The 18,962-nt window shown below is 47.9% G+C and overlaps 1 protein-coding gene across 1 annotated transcript in view; it reads right to left on the bottom strand.

The window, feature by feature from the left end:
• The window catches only part of TMEM120B (transmembrane protein 120B), a 47,405-nt gene that overhangs the window by 16,910 nt on the left and 11,533 nt on the right, over nt 1-18,962 (bottom strand). Inside the window, 4 exon segments of the mRNA XM_036764712.1 lie at nt 748-843; nt 2,818-2,877; nt 6,882-6,998; nt 12,256-12,374. Of these exon segments, the coding sequence (XP_036620607.1) occupies nt 748-843; nt 2,818-2,877; nt 6,882-6,998; nt 12,256-12,374 (392 nt within the window).

The raw sequence follows: 18,962 nt of genomic DNA, 5'->3' as shown, positions 1-18,962 counted from the left end.
CCTTTGCTGGAGGAAGTTCCTGACCAGGAGGCGCTCTCCCTCCATGAAATTCAAGGTCTAATATCACTGGCCTCGGCGCTGGCAACATACACAAAAACCAAAAAAGAAAAACCCAGTCCCTGCCCTCAGGGAGCTTATATTCCACTGGTGGGATGTAACATACACAGAGAGAAGTATGATCATAGGAGGAAGCAGAGAGTACTAAGAGCTGGGTGGAAGGAGGACTGGGGCATAGATAATGGAAATGCTGGATTGGAAGTCAAATGAAGAGTCCTACTACATTCACACACACTAGCTGATACTGGGCAGGTTATTTCACCCTGGTTTTGGGCCATCCAGGAGCTCAGCTGCTTTATCTGCAAGATGAGGAAGTTGGCAAAACAATTTCTACAGTTCCTCCTCACTTTTCCAAATCCAGGAACCCTCCAAGTCTCAATGTAGGCCCCAAACCCTGGAGCACAGCCTGGCCCAAGGTTATTCAGCGGATTAAATTGGGATGGGCAGCTAGGCTTCAAACCCACTGAGGGAAACACAAAAGCACCATCTCTGCCCCACCCACCTGAGTCCTAGATCACACCCTTTGGCACAGCCTAGAATGGGATTGCTGAAGGGGGGAGGGGCATCCCAGAAGTCCCAGGCTAGCTCAGGCCTCCCTGACCTCCCAACAGCCTCCTCTCTCCCCACTGCCCAGGCTCCCTCCCCACCCCCTGCACCCCCGCCCCCCCTCCCCCATCCCAGGCCTCTTACCTGTAATGTAGGAAGAATCTACAGGCTATGGCGCCAAGCAGAAAGATAATGGTCAAGTAAAGCTTGAATTTCTCGTATTCATCCTTGTAAGCGAACCTGCAAGAACCACCCAGCGAGGATCAGAAGCCCCAATACGCCAGGCTCACCCCCCACGCCAATCCAGCCTCGCCTCTCCCCTCCCCTCCCCCGGCCCAGGAGCCGAGTTCTAGCCCTCGTAGCTGCGTGACTGTAGGGGGGTCACTTTCCCTCTCTGAGCCTCAGAGCCCATCTGGCCCGGCCTGGACCCGAATGAGACTCCCTCCTATGACGTCTCCAACAAGGGGGTTAACCCTAAAACGCGACTGCCTCCTTTTGTTGAAGGGGCAGGAGGTGGGGGGCTGCAGATGGGCAATGTGGGCCCGGTGACCGGGGCATCTGACTGGAAGCCCAGAAGACCTGGGTTCAAATTCCACCTCAGATACCTTCCTTCTCTTCCCCCTTGGACACGGGGAGAGGGAAAAGAATAATAAATACTGAGCCTACCACGTGTCAGGCACTGCACTAAATGCTTTGTTATTCCACTTGATCCTCACAACAACCCTGAGAGGCAGGAGATATTACCTCCATTTTACAGGTGAGGAAACTGAGGCACGGAGTAGTTAGGTGACTTGCCCAGGGTCACACAGTCTCCAGGACTGGGTTTGACTCCGGCCCGACTCTCTCCCCCATGTGGCGCCCCCTGGTGGCCTCTAGTCAGCTGAAAAGTTTACACCTCAGTTTCTCCCTCTGTAAAATGAGGGGGTTGGACTAGATGGCCTCTAAAGCGCCTTCCAGCTCTAAATCTATAAGCCTGTGAGTCTACTGATTAATTCTGGTTAACAGTTTTGTCACTGGGAATCGGGGAGAGAGGTTGAGGATAGCAAGAAATGATGACAATGGGGGTGGGGAACCTGCGTCCTCAAGGCCACACATGGCCCTCTAGGTCCTCAAGTGCAGCCCCACACTCGATGACCTAGTGGGCTACATATGGCCTCGAGGGCGGAGGTTCCCCACCCGGGACTAGAATGTAAAAACAAAACTCATAAATAAAACATGGTCTAAGGGGTTCTCACAGGACCCCTAGTGAGGAGGAAGCTGCTACCTCTCAAAGGCCTTGCCTTCCACTTTGGGACAGTCATTAGGAAATTTACCCAAATCTGTCTCTCTACAAATTCTACCTAGGGTCCCTGGTTCAGCCATTGGAGGCCAGGCAGGATAAGGCTAATCCCCCCAGCAGGAAACAGCCTTTCGAATACCTGAGGCTGGAAAGGCCAGGGCAATCTCTAAGGTCCCTTGCCAGCTCTAACCTTAGGCCTAGAACATTCTGGGACTAGAGAAAAAAAAAGTGGGGGTGGGGCACTCAAGGAATGGACGTCCACTCCAACCCTTGCCCCCAGATTAAAGCCTGGTGTTAATAACAGGAATCGATGAGGGGAAGAGCAGGGAAGATTACATGCTGCACTGCTCCCCACACTTTAACCACTGGCTAAGGGCTTGGGACGCCTGAGGACAAGGGTCCAGAAACTCAATCTTTCTTTCCCGTTTCAACACCAATTCCAAGGTCCAATTTCCACAGGAGTCAGCCTTTTTGGTCTGCACACACATTTAAGGGGAACCTGGCACCAGGGAGGCCAGAGGCCTGGGGGATTAAACATGTCACAGACAAGTACTTGGGGTGTACATTCCATTCGATGAGTGTCTCTTGTCTCCTGGGCCTCATGAGGGAAGGCTGTGGTCCCAGCTCCACAGTATAGGGGACAGTCATTAAGCAGAACTGGGAATCCGTGAACCTGGTTTTTTTTGCTATGGGGATAGCTGTATTTCAATAGAATTGGTTTCCTTTTTAATCCTACGTATTTTATTTTATGCATTTAAAAACTTCATCCTGAGAATGGATGTGACCATGGGCAAGTCACTTAAAATCTCTTGGGGCCTTTGGCTTTCTCAGCTGTAGAATGACAAAACTGGACTGGATGAGGGAGAGGTTCTGCCAGGGAGCCCTGGGGAGTCCACGACCGACACAGAAAAGGTAAAGGAGTTGGACATACTCACTTGGCCTGGTTACTGAGGAGGGTAACGTTGACATTGCCCAGGACCAGACTGAGATATAACCTGAAAGAGAAGCAGAGCAGGTAATCAGTAAGGCCCCTTTCAGGGCACAACTCGGGTCCCCTGCCCACATGAGACCTTTCTGGACCCTGCCCCCAACATCTAAGTCACTGAAAGACTTAATTATAATTCTGCAATCACTTTGTGACTATTTGCTTGTGCCCGTGTTGTTTCCCACACACTCCCAATAAAATGTATGCTCCTCGAAGGCAGGGATTGATTCATTTTTGTGTAGCCCAGTGCCCACACATGTGTTTTTTAATCAGATCTATGATTTCTTCATTACAGGAAGTCCCTCTACCATGCTGACTGGCATAGACTTAATGATATGGCTAAGTGACTTTCCCAGGGTCACATAGCTGGTAGGTGTCAGAAGCTGAACCCAGATCCTCCTGACACTGAGCCTCGCTCTCTATTTCCTACCCCAGACTGCTGTGTAGCCTTAGGCTACACTTAACCTCTCTGAAGCTCTGGCTCACAGTACATACTCATCAAATGCTACTTAAATGAATGAATGCCTAGTTGTAGAAAGGAAGCTCCTTTAGGGCAGGCCTATTTCATTTTGGGCTTTGTATCTCCGGTGCCAGGAGATTTCTTTGGTCCAAATCTACAACTTCTCCTGAATAAGAAACTCTTGACGTGGAAACCTGGACCAAAGCAAGCCGGCATCTCTTCTACAACTTTTGATCTTGGAGAGTTCCCTGATGCACTGAGACAGCTGACTTGCCCAGAGTCACGTGGCCAGCCAGAGGCTGGACCTGACACAAGATTGGTTCTCTAACCATTAAGCCTGGCACAGAGTAAGCCTCTGAGAAATGTTTGTGGAAATGAACTGACTCATCCCTCCTGGAGCAGGCAGAGGAGAGGACAAGAAAGAGACAGAAGGTACAAACCCTGGTTCAAAGGGCTTCTCACACAGAGAAAAGGGGAAAGTACATGTGCCGGTATGGAGCCAAGGACAGGTTTGGACCAGGAATCAGGAAGGCATCAGGAAGGCCTGGGCTCCAACCCTGCTTCTGCTCTGTGACCACGGGCAAAAATGTTGCCTACCTGGGACTCAGTTTCCTGATCTGTAAGACAGGGCTAATCCCACCTGCAGTACTGACCTCACAGGGAGGTTGTGTGAGACCCAAATGAAAGAGTGGATAGGAAGCACTTTGGAGGGGAGGGGGCCAGGAGCCAGCTCAGGACAATGCAGCCCAGCTGGCTGGACTTCAGACAGAGCTGCTCACGTGAGCCATGTGGATTAACTCACCCTCCTCCATCTTCTTTTCCCCTTCAAACACCCACACCCATGCAAACAGGGCTACTGGCTGCTTCCCAAGCTTGTCATGGATTAGCTGCGGCTATTCCCTATACCTGGAAACTCCCAAAGTGGGACACTGGAAAGAGCCCTGGTTCTGGAGTCCAAGGACCTGGGTTCATATCTCACCTCTGACACTTGCTACCTGTGTGACCCTGGGCAAGTCACTTCTCCCTAGGCTTCTGTTTCTCCTTTGTGAAACAAGGTTTGACAAGAGGGCAGCTGAGGTCCCTTTCAGCTCTAAACCTCAGCCTTCTCCAAGGCCTCACCCTAGCCAGGGGCAGTGTGGTTCAGAGGATCTGGGTTCCATTCCTCTTTGCTACTTACTACCTGTGGGACCATTGGCAAGTCACTTAAACCTCTTGGGGCCTTTGGCTTTCTCATCTGTAAAATGAGGAAATTGGACTGGATGAGATCCAAGGTCCCTCTAGCTCTAAAACCTAGTATTCTCTTCCTTGAATACCTTCCCTCATCACCCCCCAGCCAGCAGGGATCGTCCCCACCACCGCCACCCCCCCCCACCCCAGCTCTTGGGGCAGTCTCTGCTTGGTACCAGTTCTAGACTGGCTCGATTATTTGTGCCCTCCTCATCCACCCAGCTGAAGTAGAAGGCTCTTTGAGGGCAGAGACTACCCTTCTGCTCTACCTCTGTGACTTTGGCACCTAGCACAGTGCCGGGCACAAAGATGTTCCAAAAACTGCTTATGGAACAAATGCTGTCCCTCCTGGGAGGCAGGGGCTGTTTAACTGTGGTCTTTGTGTTCTCAGGACAGACCATGCAGCAGGTGCTTAATAAATGTTTCTTTAACTGAATATATACAATGCTGGTTCATCCCCCAACTCCTGACTTTCCGGGGGAGCCCTGTACGTGGACACACAGGCACTGCTGAGGAAAGCTAGAACACTATTATGCAAAACACCCACAAAAACCGTGAGCACATAAAGCTGCCCGGGCAGGTGTGCAAGGCTAAAAACGGAAAAAACTAGAGATGCAGACTGTACAGAAATACAGAAAAAGCTGGGAGGGGCCTTAGAACAGGGAATGTCAGGGCTGGGAGGGGCTTTAGAACAGGGAAAGTCAGGGCTGGGAGGGGCCTTAGAACAGAGAAGGTCAGGGCTAGGAGGGACATCAGAACTGGGAATATCAGAACTGGGAGGGGCTTAGAACAGGGAAAGTCAGGGCTAGGAGGGGCCTTACAACACCTCAGGGCTGGGACAGACCTTGGAGATCATTTAGTCTAAACCCTTCATTTTCCAAATGGGGACACTGAGGCCCAGACAGTTAATTTCCCAGGGTCACAAGCTGGTTATTACAGGGCAATACCAGGACTCAAGACATCCAAGTGTTTGCTATTGCCACTAGAGTTATAAAGTCAATTGTTTTAAAAATCATGCAAATGTTTACCTTTCCTAAAGCATTTAAGACACCAATCAGGGAAATATAAGTGGGATGAGCTGACTCAGAACCTGGCCAGGCCAAGGAGGCAGAGGTGACATCTCAGCTCAGGAGGAGCAGGATGTCAGGATGGAATGCCTCCTCTTATTAATCCTGGGAGATTCCTAATGGTACCTTCCTAAAGCACAAGGCTAACTATGGCATTCCCCTGGTCAAGAACCTCAAATGGCTCCCTATTACCTCTAGAATAAATATAAACTCCTTAGCCTGGCATTTGTATTATATGTTTATTTATCTTATTTATATCCATTTATTATAGTTATAATATTTATATTTCATCCTTGCACCGATTGTAGCTGCTAGACCTTCTCAACCAATCGTCAATAAGCACTTCTAAGAGTATTTTGAAGTATTTCTATTCTTAGTATTTCTATCTGTGACAGGTTATGCTAGGTACCTATGCCTAAATTTATGGTAGGTACCAAATAAACGCAGTGACTGCAGTGAGGGGGGTGGCAGGAACCAGGAAGGGCTTCTTGAAGGCGGGAGCACTTGAGCTGAGACTTGAAGGTGCTGGGTGGAGAGTGTGGATGGCTTGGGGCAGTCCCCTCCCCACTGACAGAAAAAGAACCCAGAGCTCCAGTCTTACCAATGCAAGCACAGGCTTCGGCTCTGTAACTGACAACATATGGTTTGTGAAGGCATATGTTCAAACCTCCAGTGGTTGGGGGTGAAGGAGGGAATTTCAGGAATAAGGGACAACCTCGGGGAAAACCCAGAGGCAGTCACTCAAGGCCACAAGCATTTTTTAAGCACTTCCTATGTGCCAAGCACCGTGTTAAGCACTGGAGGAAAAAACTAGGCACCTCCCAGATCCATCCAGGTAAATGGTAGGTAACCTCAGAGGGAAGGCATTAGCAGTGGGGGAAGACTGAAAAAGGGCTCCTTCAGAAGGGGGGTCCGAGCTGTCCTGAGGCCAGCTGTACATGTGGGGTGGCAAGGAGGCCAATTTGGCTGGACCACGGAGTTTATGACGGTCGAGATTCATGATCGGCCTGGAAACACAAGCAGCCTGGAGCCAAACTGAAAGGCTCTTTCCTGGCTCTGCATGGGACCTCACAAACTTTCAGCCCCAGAGAGTTCTGAGAAGGCACAGATAACAATCTGCCTGGGGCCTCCTTAACTGGCTAGTCCGGCCCATCATCTCTCCTTCAGCACCAGGGCTGGCCAAATCTGGGAAAGCAACCAGAGTGTCCCACCCCTGCATCTGTGGCCCCAGACCCTCCCCACCTGCCCATCTCCCCCTACCCGTTTTTCTTGGGCAGGTAAGCCTCCATGTCAAAGAAGATATTCTGCCTTTCCTTGATGCTGGCACTCATCTGCTGAATGAGGTCGGCCTCTTCACAGTTGGCATGCCGCTTACACCTGTTGTTGAGATGAAAAGGGAAAGGGGTGGGAGTGTTGGCTCAGCTAGCTGCCAGCGTGTCTAGACACTCCCAGATCTGGGCATGCAAAGGCATCTCCACCATCCCCCTCACTGTAAGCCTACAGTCAAGGCTTCTTAACCATGTGACAGAGAATAAAGTACGCTCACTCTGGAATCAGAGGACCCAAGTTCAAATCCTACCTTTGACACTACGTGCATGACCTTAGGCAAGTCACTTCACCAACATGAGCCTTGGTTTCCCCATATATAAAATGAAAGAGTTGGACTAAAATGGCCTCTGAGCTCCAACTCTACATCTATGATCCCTCCTTCTGCCTCAGTTTACCTTCTGCATAATAGACGATCAAATTGACAAGCATTTATGAAGCATTTCCTTCAGGACAGGCATTAGTGATACAAAGCCAGAAGGGGACTCAGGGAGACAGTCCCTGCCCTCAAGGAGCTTATGTTCTACTTACAATCAAACTTGCCCCACAACACCTCGTGAAAATGCCATGCGGATTAACAAGAGGGTAAGTACTTGGGGAGTGAAAGCTCTACAATAACATGGTGTCTGGGTGTCCTTTGTTAGCAAAAACTCTTCCCCCAAACTGGAAAAACAGCTCCGGGGGCACACCCCCTTCCTGGCGGGCCAGCAGCACAGCCTCTACCTGGCATTTGACTGGGAGGCCGTCGCTGGGTGAACGTTTCAGGAATGAATGAATGCAGAACGGTGCATTCTCAAACCAGCTGTGGTCATGTACAAAGACAAAGCCTATGCTTACATTATTAAGATAGGAGCTTTCCATAGGAATAAGTGGAACCTTCCTCAGAATTATAAATAGCATCTACCTAAAACCATCGACAAGCATTATTTGTAATGGGGATAAACTAGATGCATTCCCAATAAGATCAGGAGTGAAACAAGGGTGTCCATTATCACCCCTACTATTCAATTTGGTACTAGAAATGTTAGCTGTAGCAATAAGAGAAGAAAAAGAAATTGAAGGAATTAGAATAGGAAAAGAAGAAACTAAATTATCACTTTTTGCAGATGATATGATGATTTACTTAAAGAATCCTAGAGGATCAAGTAAAAAACTACTTGAAATAATAAACAACTTTAGCAAAGTTGCAGGATATAAAATAAACCCACATAAATCTTCAGCATTCCTATACATTACTGACAAAACCCAACAGCAAGAGATAGAAAGAGAAATTCCATTCAAAGTTACTTTAGACACTATAAAATATTTGGGAGTTTATCTGCCAAGACAAACCCAGGGCCTATATGAACATAATTATGAAACACTTTCCACACGAATAAAGTCAGATCTGAATAAATGGAAAAATATCAGTTGCTCATGGTTAGGCCGAAGCTAATATAATAAAAATGTACAATTTTACCTAAATTAATCTATCTATTCAGTGCCATACCAATCAAACTACCAAAAATTATTTTTACTGAGCTGGACAAAATTATAACAAAATTCATCTGGAAAAACAAGAGGTCTAGAGTATCTAGGATATTAATGAAAAGACATGCTAGAGAAGGTGGCTTAGCCACACCAGATACTAAACTGTACTACACAGCAGCAGTCATCAAAACTGCCTGGTTACTGGTTAAGAAACAGGGGTGTGGATCAGTGGAATAGGACAGGCACACAAGTAGGAGAAATCAACAAGTTTAGCAATCTACTCTTTGATAAACCCAAAGAGGCCAGCTTCTGGGCTAATAATTCACTATTTCACAAAAACTGTTGGGAAAATTGGAAAATGGTAGGGCAAAAACTGGGCATAGACCAATATCTTACACCATATACCAAAATAAAGTCAAAATGGGTTCATGATTTAGGAGTAAAAGCTGATACTATAAGTAATTTGGGAGAGCAAGGAATAGTTTACTTATCAGATTTATGGAAAAGTAAAGAATTCATGACCCAACAAGAGATAGAGAGCATTACAAAATGCAAAATGGATAATTTTGATTATGTCAAATTGAAATGTTTTTGTACAAAAAAAGCCAATGCAACAAGAATTAGGAGGGAAGCAGAAAATTGGGAGGAAATCTTTGGAACTAGTATCTCTGATAAAGGCCTCATCTCTAAAATATACAGGGAACTGAGCCAAATATATAGGAATACAAGCCATTCCCCAATTGAGAAATGGTCAAAGGATATGAACAGGCAGTTTTCAGAGGAAGAAATTAAAGTTATCTATAGACATATGAAAAAATGCTCTGGATCACTACTGATTAGAGAAATGCAAATCAAAACAACTCTTAGATACCACATCTCTCCTGTCAGATTGGCTAAAATAACAAAACAGGAAAATGATAAATGCTGGAATGGACGTGGGAAAATTGGAACATTGTTGCATTGCTGGTGGAGTTGTGAGCTGATCCAGCCATTTTGGAGAGCAGTTTGGAACTATGCCCAAAGGGCTAGAGATATGTTCATACCCTTTGACCCAGCAATACCACTTCTAGGGTTGTATCCCAAAGAAATCACACAAGTGGGGAAAGGACCCATATGTACAAGGATATTTATAGCGGCTCTTTTTGTGGTAGCCAAGAATTGGAAATCAAAGGGGTGCCCATCAATTGGGCAATGGCTGAACAAGCTGTGGTATATGAAGGTGATGGAATACTATTGTGCCATAAGAAATGGGGGTGATGCAGACTTCGTAACAACCTGGAAAAACCTACACGACATAATGCTGAGTGAGCGGAGCAGAGCCAGGAGAACGTTGTGCACAGCCACAGATACTTGGATTCTGTGAGGACCATCCCTGACATACTGAGCTCTTCTCAGCAACCTAAGGTGCAAGGACAACTCCAGGGGACTCACGAAGGAGAATGCTATCTTCATCCAGAGAAAGAACTGTGAAGTTTGAATACAGATCGAGGCGCACTACATGCTCGCCTTTTTTTGCTTCTCTTTTGTTTTTGTTTTTGGGTTGTTTTTTTTTTTTGGTTCTGTTTCTTCTTTCTCATGATTCATTCCATTGGTCAAAATTCTTCTCCACAACTTGACTAGTGCATAAATTAATTCAATGCGAAGTTATAAAAAAAAAAAAAGATAGGAGCTTTCAGTTCTTTGTCCGGCAGTGGGAAGGGGGTTGCACTAAGTCATCCACACTCCCCTGATGGAGCCTCCCTTGCAAGCAAAGGGCACTTGTTTATAAACTGGGCATCTGTGATCTCGTAACTAGGTCTTCAGCCTGCTAAACGCTGGAAAACAACTTCTTAAAGGCATTGGGATCGCAGGATCCTAGGTTTAGAACTGGAAGGAGCCTCAGAGGTCTGTCAGTCTAGGAAAACACCTCCATTTCATAGATGAGGAACAGAGACCCAGAGAACTGCAGGCACTTGCCTCAAGTCACACCGGTCATGGCGGAGCGGAGATTCGAACCCAAGTCCTCTGACTCCAAAGCCAGAGCTCTCCCACGATGATACACTGCCTCCCCTCCCCAACACCCTCACTCCCAGGAGAGCTAGAACTTTCAAACCAGCTGGAACATAAGTGTGTGGATCCCTTCACTCTGGGGCCCAGGAAACTGGCTGATCTGAAATACTAGCTTGGGTCAGAATTATCTGTGTGTGAGCATGTCATATCCTGCACTAGTCTGGGTGCTCTCTGAGAGCAGAGCCACAGTCCCACCAGGGCCTAGCACAGTGCTCTGCATACAGTAGGCATTCAATAAATGCTTGTGTAGTTGGAGTAACAACAACGCCAGCTGGGTTTTACATAGTGCTCAGCGCTTTCAAAAGTGCCATAGGAGGCAGTCTGGTATGGCAGAAAGCAAGCCGGATGAGGAGTCCAAGGACCTGAGTTCGAATCCCATCTCTGCTACGTGACCTTGGGTAACTCGCTTCATCTCTCTGGGCCTCAGTTTCTCCATCTGCAAAATGAGAGTGTGGGACTTGACAGCCTTGAAGATCCCTTCCAGCTCCAGATCTAGGAGGCTATCATCCCTTGGAGAGAGCTCCTTGAGGGCAGGGACTGTCTTTTGTCTCTGTTTGTATCTTGGCACTTAGTACGACATTCATGACCGTATCTGCTCCTGGGACATCATCAGTGCAGGTTTCATCAACCCCCATTTTACAGATGAGAAATTTGAGACTCAGAGAGGGCAAAGAAGCTGGGGAAGTGACTAGGAAGGAGCGGAGTCCAGGCTCTCTACACCTGGGGCCAGCCCTCTCTCTGTTATACTGCTCTGTTTCCTGGAAAGGAGGGAAGAATTAGCATGATATTTTATTTGCTGAAATCAGTTTAACTGTAAATATCCCCTAAGTTTGGGTGTCTGCTTTAGCATTCAATACCCAGCTTTCAGCAGGAACAATGAATTGGACCGGTTATTTCATTAATCCAGGGAACTCCTGGGTGAGGAAACTCCTTCTACCAATGCAGGTAAGCCCCTTCTTTGCAATTCAGCCTCAGAGAGTTGCCTGGCATGGCCCAGAGAGAGGACAAATGGCTTGCTCAGGGCTATGCAGCCAATTTATCAGAGGCACAGCTTTTTAAACCAGGGGCTTCCTGGTTTAGAGGACAGGTCTCTACCCACTGTATGCCACAGCGTCTCCTAAGTATTCAACAGATGCGGAAAGAGGAAAGGAAGGGAAGGAGAGAGGGGGGAGGGACGAAGGGGAGAACTGGAGAAAGAAAGAAAAGATGGATAAAGAGAGGGAAAGGAGGAGGAGGAAGGGAAAGAAGGAAGAACTAGAGAGAGAAAATGAGGGAGGAAGGAAGGGAGAGGGGGGAGGAATGAAGGGGAGAACTGGAGAAAGAAAGGATGGAGAAAGGGGGGGAAAGGAGGGGGAGAAGGAAAAGAAGGAAGAACTAGAGAGAGGAAAAAAGGGAGGAAGGAAGGAATGAAAAGAAAGGGAGGGAGGGAAAAACTAGATCTAGAGAAAGAGAAGAACACAGGAAAGAACGGAGAGAGGAAGGGATAGCGGGAAAGGACGGAGAAGGGAGGAAAAGGAAGAGAGGGAAGGATAAAAGGGAGGGATAAAAAAGAGGGAGGAAAGGAGGGAAAAAAGAAAAGAAAGGGAGACAGAAAGGAGGGAGGAAGGGAAAGAAGGTAGGACCACAGGTGAAAATCAAAGCTCAGTTAGCAATGGGGTGTTCCTAACCGAGATGTGGGACAGCATAGGGCCAAACTACCCCCAGAGTTAGAGATCCAGCCATGTCCCCTCCCTCCTTGCCCCATGCCCCCTCTAGAGGTCAGCGGGCAAGCAACTTGTCCTCCCCTCACCTCTGGAGACTACCCTTGAGGTCTGACAGCCGCTTCTTCTGCTTGCCGATGGAGCTACTACAGGACGCTTGGAGCGTGGTCAGCTCTTCCAGCTTCTGCCTATACACTTTGTGGGTTTCCTAGAGAGAAGAGAGAGGAAGCTTCATCCAACAAACAAAGGTGGCATCGGAAAACCTCTGGAGTTTCAGGTGGGACTGATGGGGGAAACCATGTTACCAGGGCCACCAAGAATGGAGTAGTGGCCCTGGTAACATGGTTACGAATGCTATCTAACTATTACAAATATAAATAACACTACAAATAAGCCTGTGTGACCTTGGGCGTGTCTCCCTAACTCTCAGTTTCTTTATCTGTAAAATTATGGAGTTATACTAGATGGCGTCTAAGGAACTTTCTTTGGGGGGGAATATTTTATTTTTTATTATGAATTGAACAGTCATCAAAACAAAGAACAGACAAAAGGATTGTGCATGAAGCCACAAATTCCTACCACACACAATTTATTGTACGTTTTATTTACATACAATATTGTTATATTATTAACGATGTACATTAAATTTATCACGGTGGTAACAAAATTGCCTTGTTTGCATTTCCCCCCTTCTGAATGTTTAGTTTTCTGGGCATTTTTTGTTTTATTGATGGTGAGATTATGCATGTGTACATGTATGCATGTGTTATGTGTATATGTATGTATCTATTTGTGGGTGTCACTTCTTGACTCTGGCCCCCCCACAATTCTCCTTTGCACCAAATAAGCTTTAAGTGCAAACAAATCAACACATTTATTGTTGAGCCATTTCAGTTGTGTCCGATTCTTCATTACCCCATTTGGGGTTCTCTGGGGCAGAGATACTGGAGCAGAAACTGCCATTTTCTTCTCCAGCTCATTTAACAGATGAGGAAACTGAGGCAAATAGGGTGAAGTGACTTGCCCAGGGTCACAAAGCTAGGAAATGTCTGAGGCCACATTTGAACTCAGGAAGGTGAGTCTTCCTGACTCCAGGCCTGGCGCTCCATCCTCCATGGCGCCCCCTAGCACCATCCATGTTTCACTCCTGACCAAGTTCTCAGGTCCCCTATACCTCTAAACCTATAATCACATGACTTGTATGACTGATGCAAAGAGAAAACGGCGAACCCAGAGGACAGCATAGGCAGAGAATGACTTCGATGATATAAATCAAGACAGCACAAAAAGATAGCGGATCTGATCTAATGGTTCCAGATGACTGAAGTCAAAACACTTTCTTCTGTACTGTGGACTGGCTGTGTGATATTGGGCAAGACATTGACCTTGTTTGGGCCTCAATTTCAGAGAGCATTAGATTCAACAACTCCTAAGGTCCCTTCTAGTTATCTATGATCTTATCTTGCAGCTAGGTGGCGCCATAGTGGACCAGGAAGACTCATCTTCCTGAGTTCAAATCTGGCCTCAGACACGTGTTAGCCGTGTGACCCTGGGCAAGTCACTTAACCCTGTGTGCCTCAGTTTCCTCATCTGTAAAATGAGCTGGAAAAGGAAATGGCAAACCACTCAAGTACTTCTGCCAAGAAAACCCCAAATGAGGCCATGGAGAGTCAGACATGACTGCACATCATCTTTCTTCCCAGAAGAGAATGGGAGACTGTGGGTACAAATTGTGCCCCCTTATGTCAGCAGTATTCACACTATTATATGGCTTTGCTTAATTTTTGTTGACATTAGAAAGGAGAGGGCAACATGGTGGGGGTTACTGGAAAGTGGCCATGATATAAACACAGTAACAACAACAAACTTCATGACTTACACAGGTTTAGACAATAGATCCTACGTCAGTTATGATCTGATGTGCACGGTCAACATGGGGCATACAGAGCCATGCATAAACGTATTGCCTACAGACATTAATCTCTAGAGATGTGATTAAGAAGACACAAAATCACTTTAAAGCAAGACTGGATTCATGGTAGCTTTTTTATCATGGACCTCCTCTGTGAAAGGATACAAACAGTCCAACTATCTCATGTGCGGTACAAGGGAGGGCCTCATACTAGAGAAGACTGAGAGTCACTGGTGTAAACTGGAAAGTCCATGAGGGCAGGGAAGAAGTCGGATCTAAAGTTTGCCTCTTCCCCCCAAGAGAATCACAGTGTACCCCACTCATTAAGCATTTAGCATCTGCTAAGCTGCCAGACCCTGTGCTGGTACTGACCTAAGGACACCCTCGAGGAGCTTCCATTCTAATGCAACAACCCGTGTGGCTCTATTTATTGGGCTGAATGGGGCCAGAGTGCAGAGGGGCAGTGCCTGGGAGAAAAGTGGACAGCCAGATGGATGATGAAAGAATAATTATTTTTGGCCTGGACTTGTCATATCATCGGCTTAGGGAACACTCCTTAAGAAAACTCCCCTTTCAAAGCGGACTGGCGACTGCTAGAATCTTAAACAGTTAACTGCCTAGGACAGCAAGAGGTGAAGTTATAGTAGTAGTGGGCAGCTAGGTGGCGCCATAGTGGATAGAGCACCAGCCCTGGAGGCAGGAAGACTCATCTTCCTGAGTTCAAATCTGACCTCAGACGCTTCCTAGCTGTTTGACCTTGGGCAAGTCACTCTACCCTGTTTGCCTTAATTTCCTCATCTGTAAAGAGAAGGAAATAGCAAACCACTCCAGTATCTTTGCCAAGAAAATCCCAAATGGGCTCACGAAGAGTGTTACACAACTGAAAATGACTGAATGACGGTAGTGCTAGTAGTAATAGAAGAAGAAGCCATAGGAGCAGCAGCAGTACCAGCAGGAATGATAGCATTTAAATAGCGCTTTAAGATTTGCAAAGCACTTTACAAATATAATCTCACTTGATTCTCACAACCACTCTGGGAGGTAGGTGCTATGATTATCCCCATTTTACAGAGAGGAAACTTGAGGCAGACAGGTGAAGTGACTTGCCCAGGGTCACACAGCTGCTACGTGTCTGAGGCAGAATTTGAACTCAGGTCTTCCTTACTGCAGGCCCAGGGCTCTAAGCCCTGGGCCACCTTGTTGCCATCCTGTTATTTCATTGGCACAGGGAGCTCTCACTGAGAAGCCACCTCCTGACTGAAGCAGACCAACCACTGCTCTGCAGTTTCTAGTCTGAAGGGCCTGGGGACGCCAAAAGGCAACTGTGATAGGCCCAGTCACAGAGCCAAAAGAATGTGAACCAGAACCAGAGACTGGGTCTTCCCGATGCAGAGGCCAGCTCGCTAGCCACACCAGCTCTGGATACACGAACCACAAAGTAAAATGAAGACGGAGCACCAAAGCAGTAAAGCAGTTAGATTAGAACTGTCATAGGGAAACACTTGAGCAAATGTGGTTTTCGGGGGGTGGAAGGGAAGGAGGGAGGTAGGTCAGAGATTGGAGAAAGGCAGAGAGATGTCAAGGCAAGGAGCAGAGGGAGACCCACAAAGTCATGGAGCATAACCCTGTTATTCTCATCCCCCCACCCCAATTTTACAGAAGAGAAGCTAAGGCTGCCTTGTCTGAGGCCCCATGGGTAGCATGGGGCTAAGCCTGGCCTTGCACTCGGTTCTGATCCTGAGGGTTCTCTGCACGGTCCCTCACTGCCACCAGCTGTGTCTAAGACATTGGGGATGAAAATAGCTCAGGTGCCCAGCATCTGCAGGTGAGATCCCCAAGGGGCAGGAATCAACTGAGAAACAGCTTGTGACAGAACTAAGTGAGACAACCGGGACACCCTCCATGAGGGATCACTCCGTCCTGCAGACTCTAGAGAGCACTGAGTGTTGGCACCACTTGGCACTAGCCGTGCTGTATCATTAAGCACTGAAAATACCCGGAGGCACAGATTCAGAGCTGGAAGGGATGTCGGAGGTGATCTAGTTCAACTCTCTCATTTTTTCAGACCAGGCAACTGAGGCCCAGAAAGGTAACAGGACCACAGGACGGGACCCTAGAGGCCACTTAGCCCAATATCCTTCACTTTACAAATAAGGAAACTGAGTCCAGGCAAGAAAATGAGGCTTAGCCAAGCCCACTCAAAGCCAGAACTTGAACCCACGTCTTCATCGCTGAAATCCAGTGCTCCTTCCACGATACCATGTTGTCTCCTAATGAACAAGCTGTCTCTCCGTCCCACTTCTTAAGCTTTCCAAAGCAGGCTCCCCTCCGTAATAACCCTGTGAGGGAAGCAGGCAGTCTGTTTGCTAATCTTTCCAATTTAGAGGGAGGGAAGGTGGGGTTCAGAAAGACAAACCACTTAACCTCATGAAAATCTAGTGGGGGCAGGACTCCCAGTCCCCATGTGCACTGTGAATCCTAGGCTGCCTTTTGTATGCGAAGACCCCCGAACCTCAGAGCTGGGAGAGACCTCAGGGCCCATCTCCTCTGACTAAAACAATACCGCCACCACTGTCTTTTAAAAAATGACTTCCTCAGGGCTGATAATCACATCCTCTCCTCAGATCTCCCTGGATGTTGGCCCACATTCACTTCCTCCTCCTCCCCAGAGGGTACAGAAGAAATTGGCACATCTCCCACCTTCGGGCCTTTGCATAAGCTGTTAGCCCCACACCTGGCTTGTGTTCCGTCCTCTTGCTCCTCACCTCTGTCTCAGAAAATTCTGAGTGTCCATGAAAGCCCAGCTCATGCACCATCTTCCACAGGAAGCCCTCCCTGATTCCCCTCTCGCTCATCCCCAAATTATCATGTATATACTTCTTTTGGCTTATTGCAACCCTCCTGGGAGAATGAAGCCCTCCTTGATTCCCCTCTCACTCATCCCCAAATTATCATGTATATACTTCTTTCGTCTCATTGTGGCCCTCCCAGGAGAACATAAGCCTCCTGAAGAAAGGGGTGGGGGAAGGCTGTTTTCCCCCTTGTCTTTGTACCCCCAGTGCCCAGCACAATGCCTGGTACACAGTAGGGACTTAACGCATAATGGAGTGGGCTGCACCCAATGTCACAGATGCTCCAGGAGGCTGGCTGAAGTCAGAGGAGTGTGCGGTGTGGAGGGAAAGACCTTTGGGATCCAGGTCAACCCCCATTTATTGGGCAGCCCCTGCTGATTTACGGCCTTCATACAGCAGGGTAGTTTGCCAAGGGCTTTACCAGCATCAACTCGTCCGATCCTCACACTGACCCTACACGGCCTTGAGGGCCGTTATTCACGTTTTACAGATCAGCAAACTGAGGTTGAGAAGTTTAGTGACTGCCCAGGTCACACAGCAAGGAAGTCTGAGGCAGGATTCAAACTCAGGTCTTGCTGACTCCAAGTCCAGGCCTCTATCCACTGGGCCAGCCAGCTACCTCCTGAAGATGCCCAGGGCAGTGAGAGGTCTGGGGTGGGCCCATTGCTCCTGGTCACACACAGATGGGAAGTGTCAAAGGCAGGACTCTCGCAGTGAGTCAGCCACTAGGTCGCCTGACTCCCAGCCCTCTCTTTTCCAGCCAAACCAGTATCCTCTTTTGTTGCTGGGTCTAGCGGGAGGAGGCTCAGCAGACTGCAGAGCATGACACACGCCAGCCCCACGCTGCAACTCAGACTGAAAATAACCCGGGGGAGGGACTGAGGCAAATGTGGAGCACCTGATAGAAAGGGCTGCCCAGAAGGAAGAAACCTCAACTTCACCTGTACCCCCCCACAACTCTCTCCTGATTAAAAAAGACAAAAACACCACAATCCCGAGAAGGGAAGGCAGTTAAGGGCCTTGGTGGAGTCTGGAGGGGAGGGTGCTCTCTCCCAGAATGCAGCAGTCCCTTCTGGGTGCTCGAGTCCCCTTCAAAGCAGGGCATTCATGAATCACAAACAAGTTGGCTTTCCTTGGGGATTAAAGATATCTGCGTAAACCTCTGTCCTCTTGAGACTCTGCCCTACTGGGCTCAATGATGCCAAGGCCTGCACAGCTGGGAAACAGCTGGAGATGATTCCACAACACACTTCAGAGGCTGCAGATGAAGCAGAGCAGGAGAGGTCCCAAATCTGGACATGGGAAGGTGATGGGGGGAAGAGGGACCAAAGGGGGATGATCACCACTGTAGCCATTCTCATGATAACTGGTACCAAGACAAGTCGTGCAACTATCTCACCTGGGCCCTCCAACAGCCTGGGTGGAGGTAGAGGCAGCTAAGTGGATCAACAGGCTTGGAGAAGTCCTTCCTCCGACACTTAACTAGCTGTAGGACCCTATGCAAGTCACTTAACCTTGCCTCAGTTTCCCTAAAGGCAAATCAGAAATAACAGTACCACCTTCCCCACAGAGTCACTATGAGGCCCAAACGAGATAATCCCTGTAAAGCACTTTGCTACAAGTTAGCTACTATTATTAATAACCTCGGGCAGTTAGGTGAATGAAGTACTGGGCCTAGAGTCAGGAAGACTCATCTTCCTGAGTTCAAATCCAGCCTCAGACATTTGCTAGCTGTGTGACTCTGGGCAAATCCCTTAACTTTATTTGCCTCAGTTTCCTCATCTGTAAAATGAGCTGGAGAAGGAACTGGCAAACCGCTCCAGCATCTCTGCCAAGAAAACCCCAAAGAGGGCCACAGAGAATCGGACAAGACTGAAAAACAACTTGACAAGGACAAAATTAATAACCTCATTTTACAGATCAGAAAATTGAGGCTTAGAGTCACAGAACTAACAGAGATCAGAGGTTAGTTCTGCGGCTACCTCTTTACTGACTCTTTCTCTACGATGCTTCTCACACTCATAGGGGCCCC

Source organism: Trichosurus vulpecula, chromosome 1 (genome assembly GCF_011100635.1).
Source record: "Trichosurus vulpecula isolate mTriVul1 chromosome 1, mTriVul1.pri, whole genome shotgun sequence".
Taxonomy (NCBI): Eukaryota; Metazoa; Chordata; class Mammalia; order Diprotodontia; family Phalangeridae; genus Trichosurus; species Trichosurus vulpecula.
The sequence above is the reverse complement of the archived record's forward strand: the minus strand, read 5'-3'. Positions and strand labels throughout refer to the sequence as shown.